Source organism: Trematomus bernacchii, unplaced genomic scaffold (genome assembly GCF_902827165.1).
Source record: "Trematomus bernacchii unplaced genomic scaffold, fTreBer1.1, whole genome shotgun sequence".
Classification (NCBI taxonomy): Eukaryota; Metazoa; Chordata; class Actinopteri; order Perciformes; family Nototheniidae; genus Trematomus; species Trematomus bernacchii.
In genome coordinates, this window is record NW_022987588.1 from 591,495 (window position 1) to 610,750 (window position 19,256).

The following is a 19,256-nucleotide window of genomic DNA, read 5'->3' on the forward strand; positions in this document are numbered from 1 at the left end:
CAAAAACAGTCCAGAAATACACTAAAAATAAAGATTGAGATAGTCTTTCAGATTCCAGATTTGGTGGGGCTGAACTTTCCCTCACCTCTAGAGGCAGGGCAGGGACACAGCAGAAAAAACAGAGAGCGGGCCAGGGGAAATTCCTGCCAGGGATACATGAGTGTCTTAATACCGCAGGAATGAACAACAGATATGTACATGAATGTCAGGAACTACAGATACGCAGCATCCAAAACAGCATGGTGTTTGTTATTGCTGCTATTACTGTTTGTCCTTATTTGTTAGTGAAAAATTATGTTTCGTGCTTAAGGAAGTCTTTTCAAAGTTGTTTTTGTTATTTTTTGTTTCCTACTGTAGCTTTAAGGAAACATCACAGAATGTGTGTGGTCTCTTAACAAGGCATACAAATAATAATACGTAATTATGTTGACATATGTGTAAACATCAACATGTATTTAAACTGTTATCAATCTTATCATCTAGTTACTCTTAAGGCAGCCAGCAATCATTTCCCAAAAACAATTGAATATTTCTTTATTAAACAAACTTCATACCATATGGAATATTCCAGTTGTTTAATTCTAAACAAGGATCAAATGTAATATCAGTACTGCACTTTTTATTGCATTTAGAAATGTTGAACGCCTACCATTATGTATTCAATGAAAGGAACCTCTTGACGTTTTCAGCTGAAGGGTTTCTTTCCGAGAGTTAGAGAGAAACAAACACTGAAAGGGGACTCAGAGAGCACAGAACATCATCTTAGCCACACGCTGTATCTCGCAATGTTTGCTAAAGTGAAAAATGGTTTGTTTATCTTGGCCCAAGTTTCACCTTTCCAAGAAAAATTCAGGCCACAAAACACAACCTTTTTGGCAGTAATAATGTGCTAGAGTTGTTTCATTCAGAGAGAGAGGCCTCTTTATTACATGCTCAGCTAATCTACCGCCCTCATTACCATAACATTTTCTTTGCAGCTCACAAAACAACATTTTGGGTCGAAAAGCAAGTGTATGAAAACAAGCTGTCATTGCTAACATTAAACTTTATCTTAGAGTAACATGGTAACTGTTAAGACTAAAGTTATACCCACAGGACTGGTTATTTTACTCAACGGGAAATCCACCCTGATTAACCACAAACAGCCAATGTTCTCCGGTGCTGCCTGTAGACCTTACATAACCCAGAGAGGGAACACCCTGTCAGGGCCTGAAAAACAACATTGATTAGTTACGTTGCTGAACCTCGTTGCTGGGTGGATCTCCTCCAAAGCTGTCAGCATCTCTGTTTGTCTTTTGGATAGTTTCAGCATTATTGAGGGAAAGATTTGTTAAGGCACGCGTGGATTTGTGTTTACTTTGTGCTGCGTAGCTCCCTACCGTGCCTCCATTCCTGTTGATGGAGTAGCTCGTAAAAATCTGTTGGCAGAGGGCCCATTGATCCTAGCTCCTCAATTATGATCCATAATTTCTGTATTCTGTTCTTCTCTCTCAATGCCATGGGATGTTTCCTGGCAGATAAGATAAGTATCTTCCTCTATGCAGCTCTGAAATATTATAACCCTCTTTAATTTGGCTTTCAGGGATATCTCTATGGATAACACCATAACTTCAGTTTAATGCAGTGCTATGCACATACACTTAATCAAACCACGGCTCGTACTAAAATAGCTGCTTCTTCCACACCTTCTCCTCGCATCTAATGAGCAAAGCAGTACCATATAGCAGAGCCCATTATTAGCTTCTATACATGTTGGCTATCTGCCAGGCCCCTCTGCTAAAGCCACTCAAAGAGGCCAGTGCCAGCAAAAGCTTGAAGCGTTCCCATGCCAAACAAAAACACATCACTTAAGTCAATATTAGCCTTGTATGCAGCCAACCAGCAGCGGGAAAAGCAGAATACCAGAAGCAAAAATACCTCAAAGGATATCTAAAGGCAGTAAGAAAAACACTCAGATGGTAGGAACGCGGCCACAATAAAACCTGGAGTTTAGTGAAGTGGTCTGTGAGTCTCCGGGGGGCTGTAACCCATCACACTGCTGCTCTCACTTCCGTCCTTTCTCTGTGTGAGGTTAATTGGAGAGTGGGGCAACATTTTGTAAGGATGTGTGCACAAGTCAGGCATTTTATCTTTGTTTTTAATGGAACGGGCAATTTCCTCTGATAACGGCGCCTCAGACTGAGGACTCAGATGGAGTATAAAGTCAACATCATTTCAAGATTTGATACTCTTGACAGCATTGATTTGTGGTTGTGTGCATCTTCTGACATTTATAAATACTGCCCTTCTGTGTGCTGAATAGACAGAAAGTGGTAGGCGGTATAGATTGGCCATTTTCTACTTCATAAGCAGCAGGGAGAGCACAATACCTCCATGCGTCATGTCACATTCATGAGTTCATTGCAGTATGAAATATTGAGGCTTGGATATTTTTGAAACACTGTTACTCTTCTTTGCTGAATTACAGCATGCGGAGATGACATAAATGGTCCCTATTGCGAAAGAGATATTGATGAGAATGAGATTATATAAAAGTTTATAATGAGCAAAGGTGAATCTAAATGATAGCTACTGCCCTTTATTATGCAAACTTCGTGTTGATGACTGAATTGCCTGACATTATCAGCATTCATTATAAGACATTTAATAAAAATACACCACCAAACATCTATATAAGAAACAGTAAGGTACATAATCAGCTACTTCGAAATCCAATTCTTAGGACTAGTTTTTCTCATATACTTGCCTTTTAGTTGCACTACCACTTACTCATTTACAGATGCAGCTGCTAATCCAATCCAGTCCATCGAACACATGGATAAATAACTCCTCAAAGTCTAAATGTTAATCTTGCTTGTCAGTCAGTCATTGGGGTTCACTGACTGCTGTTCTCCATACTGGTCGAATCCTTTCAGGGGAATGTTTTACCTCACAGACAAGAAGAGGCAATGTCCCATTGAGTTAATGTGCGTGTTAACATTTGTATGACCATCACTGCATCTGTGTGCATCCCAGATACCCGGGTCCTGCAGTAAATCCCTCAACAATTCACAGAGGACATGATTTTGGAGAATATTTGGATGCAGCTTAACACTTAAACACTCTCCGCAGTCGGTCCAACAGCTGCTGGAAACACCAGATGTGGGGTCAGGACTCACACTCCCACTTGGATCATCTTGTAGTGATATTTAAAATAAAGTTGTTTTCTCCAAAGGCAAAGGATGGTCATAGCCAAAGAGTTTCCTAAATGGTTTTTTTCCACGGTGAGTAATGCTCTGCAGCTGATATTTGTGTTGTATTCTTAGCACTACCAGCGTGTTAAACTCTCCCCAGCAGATGACACAATCCTCATGATTCACACTTCAGCATGCACATGGATATCGATCTGGCTGCTCTCTGAAGAGTTTGGACATACTCTTATTTGTTGCCAGATTTGCTTTACATACTGTATTACACCAGTTTGCAGATAACAAGGAATAAATATATAAAACATAAAATCAATAAACGTCTCTCGGTCTGATCTCAGCTCTATTTTCCATGTTCATAAACTAAACCCCTGCCAAAGAGCACATGTTGTGAGAACATAAGAAAACCCTGCAGTGTTTTTATCAGCAGCCCCCTTGAGTTCACATTCCTCAAATATTGAAGATTAATTTGAGTAGATTAGTTTTTTATGAAGTCTGGAGGTTAGCTTTGCTCACATAAACAAACTTGATTGGCTATGATATTAAATCACAAATAATATTCTCAATAATTATGGGTTTTATTCTTTTATGACCTCATACTGTCATTTTGAAATGTCCCCAGGTGCCCCTGTGGTCACATGTCGACCCTTTGAAGGGACACTTTGTCCTCTATAAAGCACTAAATTATGAATGGTGGGTCCTCTTTCCCCTAGGGTATTTTTTTTACTGGCAATTACAGTTATATGCTGGCCACTAGTGCTAGTGAAGTGTGCTGTGGTCAGGGTACATACAGCTGAGGTCATGTCAAAGAATACAAACCATGAGACAAATTGATCTAATGCTGTTTAATGTATTGACATAACACTAATTATCCTCTGAAAAACGCATTTAGACATGTGGCAAGAAAAAACATCAAAAAATATATTAATATTAAAGGACCAATTCAATGATTCTAAAAATGTCTTTTGTATACTTTATGTACTTGTTATGATGTGACAAATCATTAATGATCAAATAACAGCACAAATAAAGACCAACAGTTTGGTATTCCTAGTTCAAAGTCTCAATTTAATGTGGTAAATGATTAAAAACCTCGGAGACACAACACATCACTAGTGCTTCTTAATTTCCTCTGAGTGCATCAGATAATAAGTCTTTGTGCAACGCCCAAGAACATTGACAAGTTTTATAGCCAAGGCGTAACACTAAAAATGTGCCTTACAAAATGTAATGATTTCAAATAGATCCAAATAGATTTGCTTTTTGTTTTGCTTCCTTCACATACCTGCTGATTGGATTAGTAACTCTTCAACCTTTAGGAAGCAGGATAAACAGACGCTCCTGCAGTGCTGTCCCTACTAATCCAACTTTATGGACATCCTGACATAAAATACTGAATGTTTGCGTGTTGAGCATCCATAATAAAGGGCTGCGACCAACCCCAGGAAAACACATTTAATGGGGAGCTTTAACCTAGAGGAGGGAGGTATCACTCTCCCCACCCTTCCCTTTCCACTAATAGACCCCGACCACGAAGACATAAAGCCCAGGAAGGGAGAGGCTGCAAGGACACATGCTGCACACTCTCCTTCCGACCATCACAAGAAACTAGGTTATCGTTTTCTGTTTGCTCAGGAGGCTAGAGTCAACTTCTGGCGGGAAGCAGGAGGAGGGTTTCAATCAAGATAATACATGAATAGTTTGGAGTGGTACCAAGAACTTAATGATCAACCACTGCAGAGGAAAAGAAAAAAACAGAGCAGCATGGCCTCTGTTCCTGCTTTCTATAGCAGAGGTTAAAGGTCACATAAACTCCACGTATCCAAGGTTACAGGTCAAATAGTGCTTAATGCCTCCGTCCACGTCTTGAAGAGCGCTTAAAGCACACACAAGAATTCCATCATTTCCCTTGCAGATTAGCAATTGTAATGAAAGAGGCGTGCTTTTAGTATGTTGTTTTCAGTTGGACCTTCATTTGAACTGAGCTTGCCATTGATTTACCAGATAATTTATTCATAGTCGGTAAATGATGCACTTCAAAAGACTATTAACAGGTTTAAACATGTTTGATACACACTGTTAATTAGCCACCTGACACGTCTAAATCTAAACCTTCAGGGACACGATTGAAAGTGCTGATTGAGCCGTATGCCAGTATAGTGAAAAAAAAACAATCATTAAAAAAATTGTTTGTTAAAAAAACGACTCTTTTACTCATTTATAAGCAGCTTAACAGACATAAAATCACAAAAATGGTAGTGGCTAATACAAATGAAAATGAACACTCTAACTCCAATCTTCTGTCTTTTCAACAAAATACATTTTTGTATTGTCTTCACTGATGACTGAGATGCAGGAATGCATGTAACGAAAAACCTTCATCTACAAGATCCTTAAGACCGCAGTTCATTCACGGCATGAAGAAGTTGAATATGTAGAGTACACACACACACACACACACACACACACACACACACACACACACACACACACACACACACACACACACACACACACACACACACACACACACACACACACACACACACACACACGCACAAAGATTTTGATCATTCAAATCATTTCTGAATGACTCAGCCATTACTGTAAATCTGGAGGCACCCAGCCTATAGCACTGGTAAGACGATGTGGTTTTACAGAGAGCCACAATTTAAGGCTCAATTCAAAATGTAAGGCTTGTTAAACAGCATTACACCAGGAGGACATTTTACTCTATACTGACTGTGCAGTATATATCAAATGATTCATGCAGATTACTCAGTGCATTTAAAAATGTTTCCTGATATTGTGTATATGCTCATAGCAACTGTAGTTGGAGTGTTTTAAAATAACAACATTTCAACAATAAGCTATACAGAACCCCTTCACTGTATTCTAAAATTGTTTGCAAGTCACATTCCTGAGCTCCACTAAACCAAAAAAGGTGTCTTTAATGGGAACCGGCAGTTACCTCCGGGGGCCTTTGGTGGACTGTAATGATGTTCTTGGTGTTAGAGCTTTTTACAGTAGAAGGAATGTGTCTTTGTGTCAGCTGCATAAGAAAGAACGAACCCCCACAGATGCATCAGTGTGCGAACCCTCAAGATATACAATTTTTAACCGCTTAGTTAAGAAGCTTAGTTAAACATCTTCGTCGGAAAACCCCTCACAAGATGCTCAAAAGATTTAGAGAGACACCATGAAGACCTTTTATATGGACAGACTGATAAAACTCAGCCCCTATGCCACTGGTCTACAAAATGACTGTCAATGCCCGAAGCCTTTTTACTACCTCCTTCAGAAACTCTGGAGGCCCCGGTTCTTTATGAAGCAAACTTACACAGCCTTAACGATACTCAAATATCACATACATCATCTTCCTGTCTGCCACATTATACTGTGCCACCAGTGTTTCAGTAACTGCTGCAGTGAATGCGAAACGTGGGTAAAACTTGTAAATGTCAGATTCTGTTAAACCAATCTGGGTATATGAGTGTGGCTCTTTGTGGGCCGGGCCTCAGCAAAGTGCTGCAGAGGCTTATTAAAACCACAGCCATCTGCTTCATATAAATCACACCATCTTACACACTCATCTGAAAAGATATTCATACCATTTGGGGACTTTGTTCAAGATGATGAAGGTAACAAACATATCAGCAAATTTTACTGCAAACTTTATTTCTGAAGAGCTCAAATGACACCCAACTATAGGAAATAAAATTCCATAACACGTAGATTTATGCAGGTGTTGTGATGGATTTGACTTAAAAAATGCATATTTACTTAACTGAATACTGTCCACAAAAAGCAATACATTGAAAATGAAAGAATATGAATATAAGTGATAATAAATGTATGTGGCATGTCATTTAATTGGATTGGGTTTTTTAAAACTATAGATTAGCATTTGAAAGATATACACTAAAGATTTTGTTTCTCTGGTTTCATTTGTATGTCATTGTTCAAGCTGGTGTTGGGTAACAGGAGATTAAAGATTTTTTTCTAAGGGTAACAGTCCAACTGATCTCTTTTTTATATTTCTTCAAAGAGTTTTCTATCTTGTGAGGAATAGATTCATCACAGGCCTGTTGCGGACAATTTACCCTGCAGGCTAGCTTTCTCTTCATCCAGCCAACTGCTTGAATCAATAAAACCTATTTTCTAAAGCCCAGACAACTTTATGTCGATACGTGCCTGTGTCCTTGTAGTACCAAGTGTGGAAAATTATTTTCTTGATGCCATTAAACTATCTGGGTATATCTGGTCATGCCGACACGTTACTTATATTTTCAGTGAAGGCACAGCTGAATGACAGAGACAGATGGATGGCTGACAAGCAGAAATATCAGTGACATTAAAAAACAAAACCAGATACCAAAAAGCTACAGAAAAACTGGAGCAGAGAGAATGCCGGATAAATTAAATTGAAAAAAGGATTCAAAAAGTTTCCCAATGCTTTACCTTTTGCACCATTTAGTAATCGGGGTCAAAAGTACAATACCCTGATTACAAAACAGTGTTACCCAACAAAGTTTCCTATGAATCAAATTGTAGGTTTTGTTCACAGGCTACTGTTTTTTTAAGAATTCTCTGCCAAAGTGGCTTTATATAGTCCAATAAAAAGTATTGGCACCGTGTATGCACAATGAAGAGGCTACTGACAGTTTTATTACTGTAATATTCCCCTTAACCAACAATCAGCCTTTCAAATTAAATCCAACGAAAAGGCCCGAGACGTCAGTACATCACTCATATGAGCTTTGCGCCATCTAGTGTCGAGAAGTAGGGAATGTCTTATTTTGAAGGAGGAAGTTTGAGTACAGTAATTAGACTTGATAGCAATTTAACAAACAACTAAATTGAGAACGGAAAGTAAATATGTTTAAAATGTCTAAAATCTATATTTCAGGCTGCAGGGGAAATTATATTTAAAGGTTGAAATGATGAGGCATTTCAGACAAACCTTAACTTTAGAAAATGTTTGAATAAAAGACGTATGATGAGTTCTGTTGTATTCATTTGCATTGCATTTAAAGTTAAGGAAATCCAAAAGTAACGTAAAATAATCAGATTGCATTACTTTTATATTGTGACACTGAGATTCCTGCATGCAATATTTTGAATACAGGACTTTAATTGGTTACAAATGACCTTTTAAATTGAGAATTGCTACTTTAACTTAAGTACAAATTAAGAGAACTTCTTCCAACACTCAATATGACAGAAACTGTAGCTGCTCATGGTTTTTATTTTGAAAGGTATGAGCGGAAGTTGTATTGTGTGTTGTGTTGACTGGTGTTAGCTGCCAGGCTGCATGCAGACAGTACCAGCATGGCTTACAGTGCAAAGATCGGGCCGTCCATCCTGAGCAGCGACCTGGCCTGCCTGGGCCGGGAGTGCGTGCGGATGATGGGCTGCGGGGCAGACTACCTGCACCTGGACGTTATGGACGGGTCAGTTAAATGTGTTAATAACTAAAGACAAGCTAGCATGCTAACGACTAGCAAGCCGATAGGAAGTTCAGTGCGCGAGAGCTAAAGTTGGCTAACATCAACAAGCTAACCTAGTTCACCAGAAGTAAAGCTGGGGAAGCCAATATTTATGTAACTGGGTTTATGTGGCTTAATTGTGTAAATGAAGAGGGTTTTAAAACCTCAGGGTGTCAAACATTATTAAGTCTTAACGGCAGACTTCCTCCTTTTACCTGCTAGTGTAGTCATTGTTTACCTTCCTCTTGTGCAATGCGTTTGTTTGCAACTGATAATGCAACAATAGAGAATGTCATCACAGCTAGAGGTTCATTATCTGTGTTTGTTCCTTTTTTAAGGCACTTTGTACCCAACCTCACATTTGGACATCCCATGGTAGAGAGCCTAAGGAAGTCAGTAGGCCCAGACCCTTTCTTTGGTGAGAGAAGACCCATTATTTATCATATGCTAGACTTACCATAACCTAATTATCCAATCAAACTGAGTTATCCATGCCTTTGCTCTGTGCAGTACTGTTACAGTTGTATTGTTTCAGACATGCACATGATGGTGTCCCGGCCGGAGCAATGGGTGAAGCCCATGGCTGCAGCAGGAGCCAACCAGTACACATTCCACATAGAGTCCACCACCAACCCTGGAAACCTCATCAAGGAGATACGAGAGAGTGGCATGAAGGTGAGAAAATAAAGCTGCAAAGCATGATGCAGAAAAACATTTGTGCTTTAGCGTGCACATTTTTACAAACATAAGTGAACTATACTGAAACGTTGGGATTTTTGTAGGTGGGTTTGGCCATAAAGCCTGGTACTACTGTTGAAGAGCTAGCACCGTGGGCTAACCAGATCGACATGGCTCTGGTCATGACTGTTGAACCTGGCTTTGGAGGACAGAAGTTCATGGAAGACATGATGCCCAAGGTAAGGAAATACCATAGGTAGAAAGAACAGGAGCCTTACACACCACCGCAAAACCAAATAGGCTTTAGCTGCACTTTTATATTGTGATTTTGAGACATTATAAGTTACAAAAGGGCCATTAGTACTGATTTAACATTGAAAGCAGAGATAAAGAAATCCCTACTATTGCAATTATTTTACTTTTAACTTATATTCACATTAGGGCTGCACGATATTGGAAAAAACTGACATTGGGATTTTTTCCCCCCCTGCGATATATATTGCGATATGAAAACGTACAGGAATTGAAGAAAAGACCGTTTTTTTTCCCGCAAACCATCCTTTCTTGAACTTTAATGCTATACAATTGGTATTTTTTTAACTATATTTAACCGGATGAAGGATTTTAGTCACGGACGTCTGGATCTTAAGTTATCAGAGCAACAAGCTGAGCTAGCTCGGTTAGCAGCGCCGAACTGCCCTGGAGAAACACATGAAACTACTTTATTCAGTGTTTTTACCTTTAATCACGGGGTCCGTTTGCTTTGGAGATTTGATTGTGATTGGTGGTTTGCTGTGCATGCAGAGCCTGCATGTCACTCACTCAAGTACCCCTGACATGAGAGCCGCGCAAGTTTTCCTTTTGTAGCAAGCAGCAAAATAATTGTAACATGACGTGTTTGAGTTAATTTGCCTACTTAAAGGTGGGGTAGGTAAATTTGAGAAACCGGCACGAGATCGCTAGAATTTGAAAATACACAACCGGAGAAAATCTGCCACTTCCTTATAGAGCCCCTCCTCCAACACACACGAACGCGCACATGACCAATGAGGGCACGAGATAAGTTTGTGCAAAGATGGAAGGCTGACAGGCAGGTAGGCCATCCAATCACTTTAGCCGGGCAGGCTAAAATGATTGGTCGTACTTTTTACAGTACTACGGCTTCCACAGATGACATTTTTTAATGGATTTTTTGTCAAAGCACTTAAGATATTCATTGCTATCGGGATGTTAAGAGCATTCCATGGAATATAACAAAAAGTATATCTCGAGCCGGTTTCTCAAACTTACCTACCCTACCTTTAATTCAATGAGAATTATTTTTAAAAAGAGTCCAAGTGATTTGTGGATTTCTCTGCAGTTTGCCTTTAAACTGCTTCATATTACCAAATTGAAGAAGAAATAGTTATTGGTAGACCCATTCAAAGTACTGAATTACGTGGATCATCTTTTCTATTTCCTATTACATTTCAGAGGGAACTATCTTTACTCGACTCCATTTATTTGACAGCTGACAGCATTCCATGGAATATAACAAAAAGTGTATAATGTGTTAATTTTTTTCAAATCGCACGTCCACGCGATGTGAATATCACGCATACGCATATCGCGATTATCGTCACGACACGATATATCGTGCCGCCCTAATTCACATTATTACCAAACTTGGAAGAGAATATCGCATATACCAAAGGTAAAGCACATGGGCAAGAATACAACAGATTGCGCACTGCGCCAAACATTGGTGCCCTGTGTTAATTAGTTATGAGAGGCATGGTATCACATTAGGAAGAAAACATAAAACAAGTTGACATTTTTGTGAAATATAAATAAACTACTGTCCAATTCTCTTTGAGCCACTGCTCTCACGGATGCATGCTCCCTCCATTGCATCTTAAACAGTTGTTCTTAAGGGAGAGAGATCAGTAGTAAGTAAAGTTTCACTTTAAGAGTGAGGCACAAGTTCCATACAAGTGTCTGCTTAACCACAGAAGTACACAACATTATATTACATAAGTTCTAAATAAAGATGAGTGTTAGTTGAAGTGCTCTCTTCCACTCTCTCCTTCTCTTTTTAGCACAAGTGGGGAAGTCTGTTAGGCTTTTACATGCCTCTAACAGTTCTCAGCCCAGATAAAAGCACTTGTTCACCAAAGTGTAGTAGTCTTGTCTCACTTGTGTTCAAATTTAGTCCAGAAGATGTTGCTGATTTTAACTTTTTGCAAAGTCCTTAACCTTACTGCTGTCCTTATTACATCTGAAACTTGTGTTGTAGAGTTACAGCCCGTCCACACAGCGGCGTGCGTTGAAAGCTTCACTTTGAATGGGGTGACGTCACTTTTCGCCGAACTGCATTGTGGGAAGCGGAGCTTTGCTGGCGTGGCTCGCTGCAAAAGTTGAGCAATGTTCAACTTTTGAAGCCTCGGCAGAAGCGTCAGTCGAATCGAATCATATGCCAGTACAAGCTCTAGCCAATCAAACCGCTGCTTGTGTGTCACGGGCGGGAGATTCATGTGATTGGTTGTTGGTCGAGTTTCAGACACGCCCGCCGGCAAGCTTCAACGCACGCCGCTCTGTGGACGGGCCGTTAGTGTTAAGCTTTATGTTTTTAGCTCATTGTTCTATTTGTGTGCATGTGTCCAGGTGAGCTGGTTGCGTAATCAGTTTCCTTCATTAGACATAGAAGTAGATGGAGGGGTTGGCCCGGACACCATTCACAAGTGTGCAGAGGTAAGGAATACGAGCATACATATCACTCTAATAAAATAAACACATAAAAACACACCTCTCTTTTGACTCTAAGTATATGATTATGTTCCCTCCAGGCAGGAGCCAACATGATCGTGTCAGGCAGCGCTGTGATAGGCAGCGACGACCCTCGATCTGTCATCTCTCTCCTGCGCACCGTGGTGGCCGAAGCAATCCAGAAACGTTCGCTGGACCGCTGAGATGTTCTCTCTGTGACACTTTACCGACTCAATCTAGCAAATCAACTCAGCAGCCAGTGGACATTAATGGGGTTGAGGTCAAGGGTCACGGTCGGAGGAGGGGCCTGATGACCAAATCCAAATCACTTTAGTGTGAATAAAGCTGCACCGTGCCTCTACAAAACGTCTTGATCTTCATCCTGTCCTGCCACAATCTCCTCTAAACCGTTAACTCAAAGTGAGTCTCACCTTAGCATGGGAATGACCATTTCGAGCTGATGTTATGCTAATTCACATCTGTAAACATTCCTGAATATTGTTTGACATTGTTTTAAAATGTAATTTAGTCAATAAAATGGTCCAAGGAGCCCTGTGTTTAATATCTCTTCTGTTCTGTAAATTATTTTTACGACGTGAATTTAACCATTTGCTCTTGCCCCACTACTAGGCATAACTAATGTACACTTCTTAAAGGTGGGGTAGGTCATTTTGGAGAAACCAGCTCGAGTGCGCTAGAATTTGAAAATACACAACCGGAGAAAATCTGCCACTTCCTTACAGAGCCCCTCCTCCAACACACACGAACGCGCACATGACCAATGAGGGCACGAGATAAGTTTGTGCACAGATGGAAGGCTGACAGGCAGGTAGGCCATCCAGTTATTTTAGGCAGGCCGGCTCAAATGATTGGTCGTGCTTTTTACAGTACTACGGCTTCCACCGATGACATTTTTTTATGGATTTTTTGTCAAAGCACTTAAGATATTCATTGCTATCGGGATGTTAAGAGCATTCCATGGAATATAACAAAAAGTGTATCTCGAGCTGGTTTCTCAAACTTACCTACCCCACCTTTAATTCAATGAGAATTATTTTTAAAAAGAGTCCAAGTGATTTGTGGATTTCTCTGCAGTTTGCCTTTAAACTGCTTCATATTACCAAATTGAAGAAGAAATAGTTATTGGTAGACCCATTCAAAGTACTGAATTACGTGGATCATCTTTTCTATTTCCTATTACATTTCAGAGGGAACTATCTTTACTCGACTCCATTTATTTGACAGCTGACAGCAGATTCAGTTTTTAGAAAAGGTAATCTCCTTACAGTAAATAATGCATTAAAATAAGCTCAACTTTGAAAAAATAAAATGTTACTTAATCTTAATTATTCAGTGGTTTATTTTGGGTTTTATTTAAAATATACATAAATCAAGCTGTGTTTCTGACTTTTACTCCTTCGTCATACACTAGATGGCGAGTCTGGACAGAAATCCCTTATACTTAGGGGGATTACATGTCACTGTAAGAAATCATATAATTAAATTGTGGGCATATATTATTAATTTGATAGCACGAACAGATATTTTAAACAGCGCCGGATCAGAAATGCAGTTCTGTTATCTATAATGCATTCAATTCCATAGTGTGAACAGCGTTCCTCACAGCGCTGAAGAGATTTGGCTACAGAATGCTACTGAAGGGATTTTTGGCACAATTACTTAAAGCTTAAGCATACTTTCTGTCTACAGTTTGTGCATTCTGACAATACTGTTTCAACTTTTGCTCTTTTTTCTCAGAAGCTCTAACTACCCTGTCTATTTAAATCAATCCGGTTGAGTTTGATAGTGGCGCCACTGACCATTTAATGGCAGTAGAAAGAAAATCAAGTTTGTGAACAGAATGTGATTTTCAGGATTCAATATGTAATATTGTATTTATGGAGCCAGACTGGGATATAGAACCCTTTTTTTTAAGGACAACCATGACGACTGGAGACATATCTGCAGCAGCTCTCATCTCTTTGGGTGCCGAAATATTTCCTGTCATTGAGAATCACCCATGACATACTTCAAACTGCAAGCAACTCGCTCTTAATAATGCAGCAAATGTCTTGGAGGCATATCACAGACCAGTTGAAATATTGATGCCTGAAATCTGTATTTTCATTTCAATGTCACATGTAATGGGAGACCATGCCATCATTTTGCTCTCCCCTTCATTGTCTTATGTGTTAGAGAGGTTTCTATGGAGCGTGTGCATGTGACGAGAGACTTTGTGTATACTGTAATACATGCGTTTGCACATCATGAGGGAATCTTCTGTGACCGATTTTTGTTCTAATGGATGATGACAGGCGTTTTGTATGCCAGTGTCACTGTAGCCTAGCAAAAACAGGGACATGATTCAATGTGAGGGAGCAGTCAGCACCTACACATGCTCCACACTCCTTAAGCCATGTCGTTGTATTATTTTCAGTTAATTGACAGTTTCTCTCTCCAGATTACCATGCAGTGTCTACACACAATGAGTTGATTTATTGTGGAAACTTAAAATGCAGAAAGAGAAATATGCGCAGCAGCAGTGGTGTAAATAAAAGATTGAGTGTATGGAAGACACAGACATATCTCACATGCCCTAACTTATACATCAAAGTCCCTCATGAGAGACTTCCCGCTCTGGTGCCATGACAACCATATCCACAGGTACTGTAATTTGCAGTTAAAAGCAGTAATAGATGGGGGGGGGGGGGGTGGTTGGGACGGAGAGGATCACTTGGCCTTTCCTACTAATCACATGTGAGAATCACCTCCATTTTTCACAGCATGTACAGAAGACATCTGAGAATACACACACACAGATTTCACACCAAAAAGGAGTCAGGCGGCCATCATGTGGAGCTTTTGATCTCCAGAGCACCGCCGTGAGGGAATGTCTGAGAGACTCTGTGTGCAGACTTCAACAGAGTGCCACAGGTTGAACATCCACACAGCGCATGTGGTCAGATCACCAAACAGCGGGTCCCTCCAAAAGCTGGCTACTCCTCACCCACAGGAACACAAACCACTACAGGAAACAGCTAATCCCGAGTGGGAGTAGAATCCACATCTGGAGATTTTACACCAGGGTCTCAAGCATGATCCAAGCCTCTTTAACCACATTCATGAGAGAGAAATTACTGAAACCTTTGTATATTATACGCTGTCAGATATTCAACGGCCTTATCCAAAGACACTGTTTGAAATAGCTGTTTGTCTCATGGGAACATGGTTTAAACATTTCCTCGCTTCTTTTTCCACTCCTGCACTTTTCTGCTGCCATTCATTTTGTACCATCTATATTCCCTTCTGCATTTTTCCTTGCCTTCATGACTCACCCTTCCCCCTTTCTGCGATCATTATATAGTAAAACAACATCTTTCCACTTCTCTCCACATCTTCAGCACTAAAGGCATATTAGTGAACTCGCCTTGCCTTCTTCTGCTCATTCATAATTACTCGGCTTCCCACAGGAGAACAAGATGCACACTGCTGATTAGCTCGCTGTTGTTACCACTTTTAGTTATGCATAAATGCCTCATCTGATTGAATGTGCACAGTCCTATTAACAATTAAAAAACAACTTGCTTAGAACAACATTACAAAACATCCCTTTGCCCTGCAGCAAGGTAGGCTACTGTTCAGTATATGTGCTCTACCTATGATGGATAACTAAGTTCAATGTGAAAGGGCAGATATCTACCCTGCTGCCTTTCAGCACTGCACTGTAAAATGCCTAAGGGCAAACACTGTGGTGCTGATATTTTGAGCTTACTTTCTCTCAGAGATGGTGATAAATATTCATTTGCTTGTGTAGATCTCTTACTATATAGCCACACAAAAAACGTAGCAGGTTTATGATGGATTCAAGGAAATTAAAGCCAGTTCCCTACTCTCTCCTCGTTTGATGCATCATTAGTGCGAATGCTGTTGAGGTCTACTAGAATAGATTTACATCGTTCAATGTTCCAAACTCACATTGGTTTCTCATACAGCATCTCTGTATGTGTATTCACTTTCTGTCCTAAACGGCTTGTTGGAGCTCCTGCCCCCCCCCTCCCTATGAGCCCACTGTGCTCTGATTAGTCAGCTCGCCCACTCTGTTCTGATGAGTCCACCACCGTTACAGCGGAACATCAGTGATTATGTGTTACAATGGCGTTAGCAACCAGAAAATGACACCAGCAATGACAAACAGATGAGAATGCTGCGTGGGGTCTGGGTGCCGTGTTGGCGGGACGTTGCGGGGCTCGCTGCTGGAGCGGACAGTGTGAGCTGGATTACTGGGGTCGTTTCCTGGTTGCTGCGTGGGGTCTGCCTCAGGCTGAGTTCAGGCTGAGAAATCCGCAGAGCCACAGCTGAGAAAAGATAAGGCTGAGTGAGTGTGTGTGTGTGAGGAGCTCCACGGATTGGTCCATTTTGACCTGGGCATGGTTACGTCACCATACTCAGGAAGAAAAAAATGGAAAAGAAAAATCTCCAACGAGGCGTTCTGGGGCAGCATAGACAGGTCTTTTCTGTGTTAGAGTTTTACTCGCTACAGGGTGTACTTTGAGGGTTTGTGACTTTGCAGACCGTTTACATGCATAAAAAGCTACATAACACACAAGGGGACGGGTAATAACCGGAAAAGCATGACATGGGACCTTTAACTCATTTGATTAACATAGTGAACCCTGCATAAATTGAACATATTGTTAGCATTTAGCTAAAAGTGCTGCTGTTTATAGCATCACACAGTCCGTAGCAGGCTATTGATTATTGATCTTGTTTAAAATTATATCAGGACTAGTATCTCCCCTCCATCTACTGCTGCTCCTCTACATGCATTAACCACATTTGAAAACAGCGTACAGTCAGGACAAGTGCAGCCTTGGCATAATTTCCCTCATAAATTATACATTTGAGCAAGGTTATCCCAACTATCAGGTATTTAAATGTTCATTTAAATTCTCACTAAAAACAAATAAAACAACGAATGCCTGGAACAGTTAATTAGCTTTACATCTGAATCTCCAGACACGTATAGGGCCTCAGAGAAAAGAACGACTAAATGCAGAGAGCCCAGGGGACGGTGCCTTAGTAGCAGACTCAGCATCAGTTTCCTCCATCGCAGGCAGAGCCAGTGGAAGTAAACACACAATTTTACTTTATCAATTTTAGATGAAGTGAGAATATTTCAGTGTGCGTGACAGTTTGTGTGTTTTTATGCCCGTGCATGTTTTTAATCTATAATGAATGATATGGGACCATCAGTGTTTTTGTTGTTCTTGTGTCAGTAGGTGTCTTGTGTATATTGTGGTTCAAGTCAATCATGTGATTCAGTTTCCATAATTAAAGGCAAACTCTAAACATATTTTCCAATGAACAGCCCTAACAAACAGGCTCATAATACAACTATTGATTTCCTACATAATTTACACAAATCAAACTGCCCTCGATATTACCGACTACTGCTAATTCATCAAGAGCCACTTGCATTGCCATTTTTAGCAGTTCAGGCGGTGCTGTTCGCCTACTTGTATTACTCACTTACATTTTCCCTTTACTTCAACCATTAAGAGACAAATCCAGGCACTACTCAAGATGTGAATGCTACAGTTCATGTACAAGATTTCTCGCTGTTCTTATTGACTCACTCTTACATCACAGTATTTCTACCACACAAAGCACCGGGAATCAAAAGAAGGGGAATGCAACAGGCTGTGCACAGGCCTCAAAAGACTAGTCACACTCTACAAGCTGTTAATGTCGTAGCTCTGCCTCCCTTATCTATTCAACACCAAGAACAGAACACACTCTGCTTTTCCTCAATCTGAACATTATGTGTTGGTAAATCAACATTTTTTTGTACATAAGCATTATATCACCTGTGTGGGCTTTGGATTTTTTACCAATCTGCATGAATTGTTCTCTCTGTCCTTGCTTTGATGCATTTGAGCCCACCACAATGGCCACAGGAGACTGTCCTTGCATTTTCTTCAGTGTGTCCCTCTAACTTGTAATAAATCATGATATATTTGCCATGACTGCTGCTCTGGATCCTACTGTCTGCCCTCTAGTGCGTCTATCTGCGTCAGCGAGGACTATGGATGTGTGAGTGTTGCTTACTTTATGCAAAACAGAACTCTCTTCTAGGGTGTGCGCTTGAGAAAAATGTAGAAGGAAAGCAAAATTTTGGGTGGAAAGTGGGACAAGAAGATATGGCTCAGTGTTCTCTTCATCCTGTGAAGTTGTGATGGACCTCAGAACTTCACAGATGTTACTGCTGATGTTACTTAACATCAGCAGTATCAGTGTGGCTGGTATCAGTGTGGCTGGTATCAGTGCGGCTGGTATCAGTGCTAGAAGCATCGATAGAAGTTGAAATGTGGGGGCTTTTTCAGTTGGATTGTTTGCTCAAGAGTTGACTAAAGCTCTTTCAGGGAAACCTGCATGCATCACAACCCAGAAAACATTTCAGCAACTCTATAAGTAAAGCTTAAACTATGAGTTTTCTTCTAGCTGAATGTTGTTTTTCCTTTCTGTCACCATGATTTATGGACAAGTGGGAGCATTTGTTCTTGGCTTCATTGGGTATGCATTCATCAATATGAGTTAATATGAATTCATGGGAGAGGGAGACAGAGAGAACTTTATGAATGCTATGGACGGGAGGGACACTGCTGTTTACTGCTGGGTAGTTATGTGTGTGAGCGTGTGTGTGTTCAAGAAAACGGGAGAAAGAATAAGTCCATCTGCATTGGGTGAGTTATGTGATTTGCTGAGGCTGTCAAAAAGGTGCCCGGTTAACTTGCAGGAGGACCTAAGCCTCATTTATCCTCTGACATGCTGACCCAATAGTTCTCTTTCTCTCTCTCCATCTGAAAAAAACACATACACACACAGACCCAAGTGAACATGTGGAGTAAATAATAAACTCCAATATTGTAGAGGGGCTCAGAGGTCAAAATCCAACGCCGACTCAACAAGACCATGCAGCTGCCTGAAGGACATTAACCTCAAGTTTTCAGTTAAAGCAGAACTATATTTGGAACGGTTGCTGGAAGTTTCTAGTACATCATGGTTGTGATAAATCTGCATCAAAATGTTGTTTAAATAAGCTTCATATAATATTTCCAAATGCTGCAAAACACATATAGTTTGAGGGGAAACAGGAAGA

General features: G+C 40.4%; 1 protein-coding gene across 1 annotated transcript; it reads left to right on the forward strand.

The window, feature by feature from the left end:
* Positions 1–8,424: 8,424 nt before the first annotated feature.
* rpe (ribulose-5-phosphate-3-epimerase) lies at positions 8,425–12,663 on the forward strand. Its single transcript, XM_034128716.1, has 6 exons — positions 8,425–8,638; positions 9,013–9,092; positions 9,210–9,349; positions 9,457–9,591; positions 11,996–12,082; positions 12,178–12,663. Exons 1-6 carry the CDS (start codon positions 8,517–8,519, stop codon positions 12,298–12,300), a joined length of 687 nt encoding a protein of 228 aa, XP_033984607.1. The 5' UTR covers positions 8,425–8,516; the 3' UTR covers positions 12,301–12,663.
* The last annotated feature ends 6,593 nt before the right edge of the window (positions 12,664–19,256 follow it).

What these genes read in the sequence shown, in the direction of transcription:
- rpe (XM_034128716.1), top strand. Translation starts at nt 8,517, where the DNA reads ATGGCTTACAGTGCAAAGATCGGGCCGTCCATCCTGAGCAGCGACCTG. An exon ending in TACGAGAGAGTGGCATGAAG is followed by an intron (nt 9,350 to 9,456) that starts GTGAGAAAATAA and finishes GGATTTTTGTAG; the next exon opens with GTGGGTTTGGCCATAAAGCC. An exon ending in TGGAAGACATGATGCCCAAG is followed by an intron (nt 9,592 to 11,995) that starts GTAAGGAAATAC and finishes GCATGTGTCCAG; the next exon opens with GTGAGCTGGTTGCGTAATCA.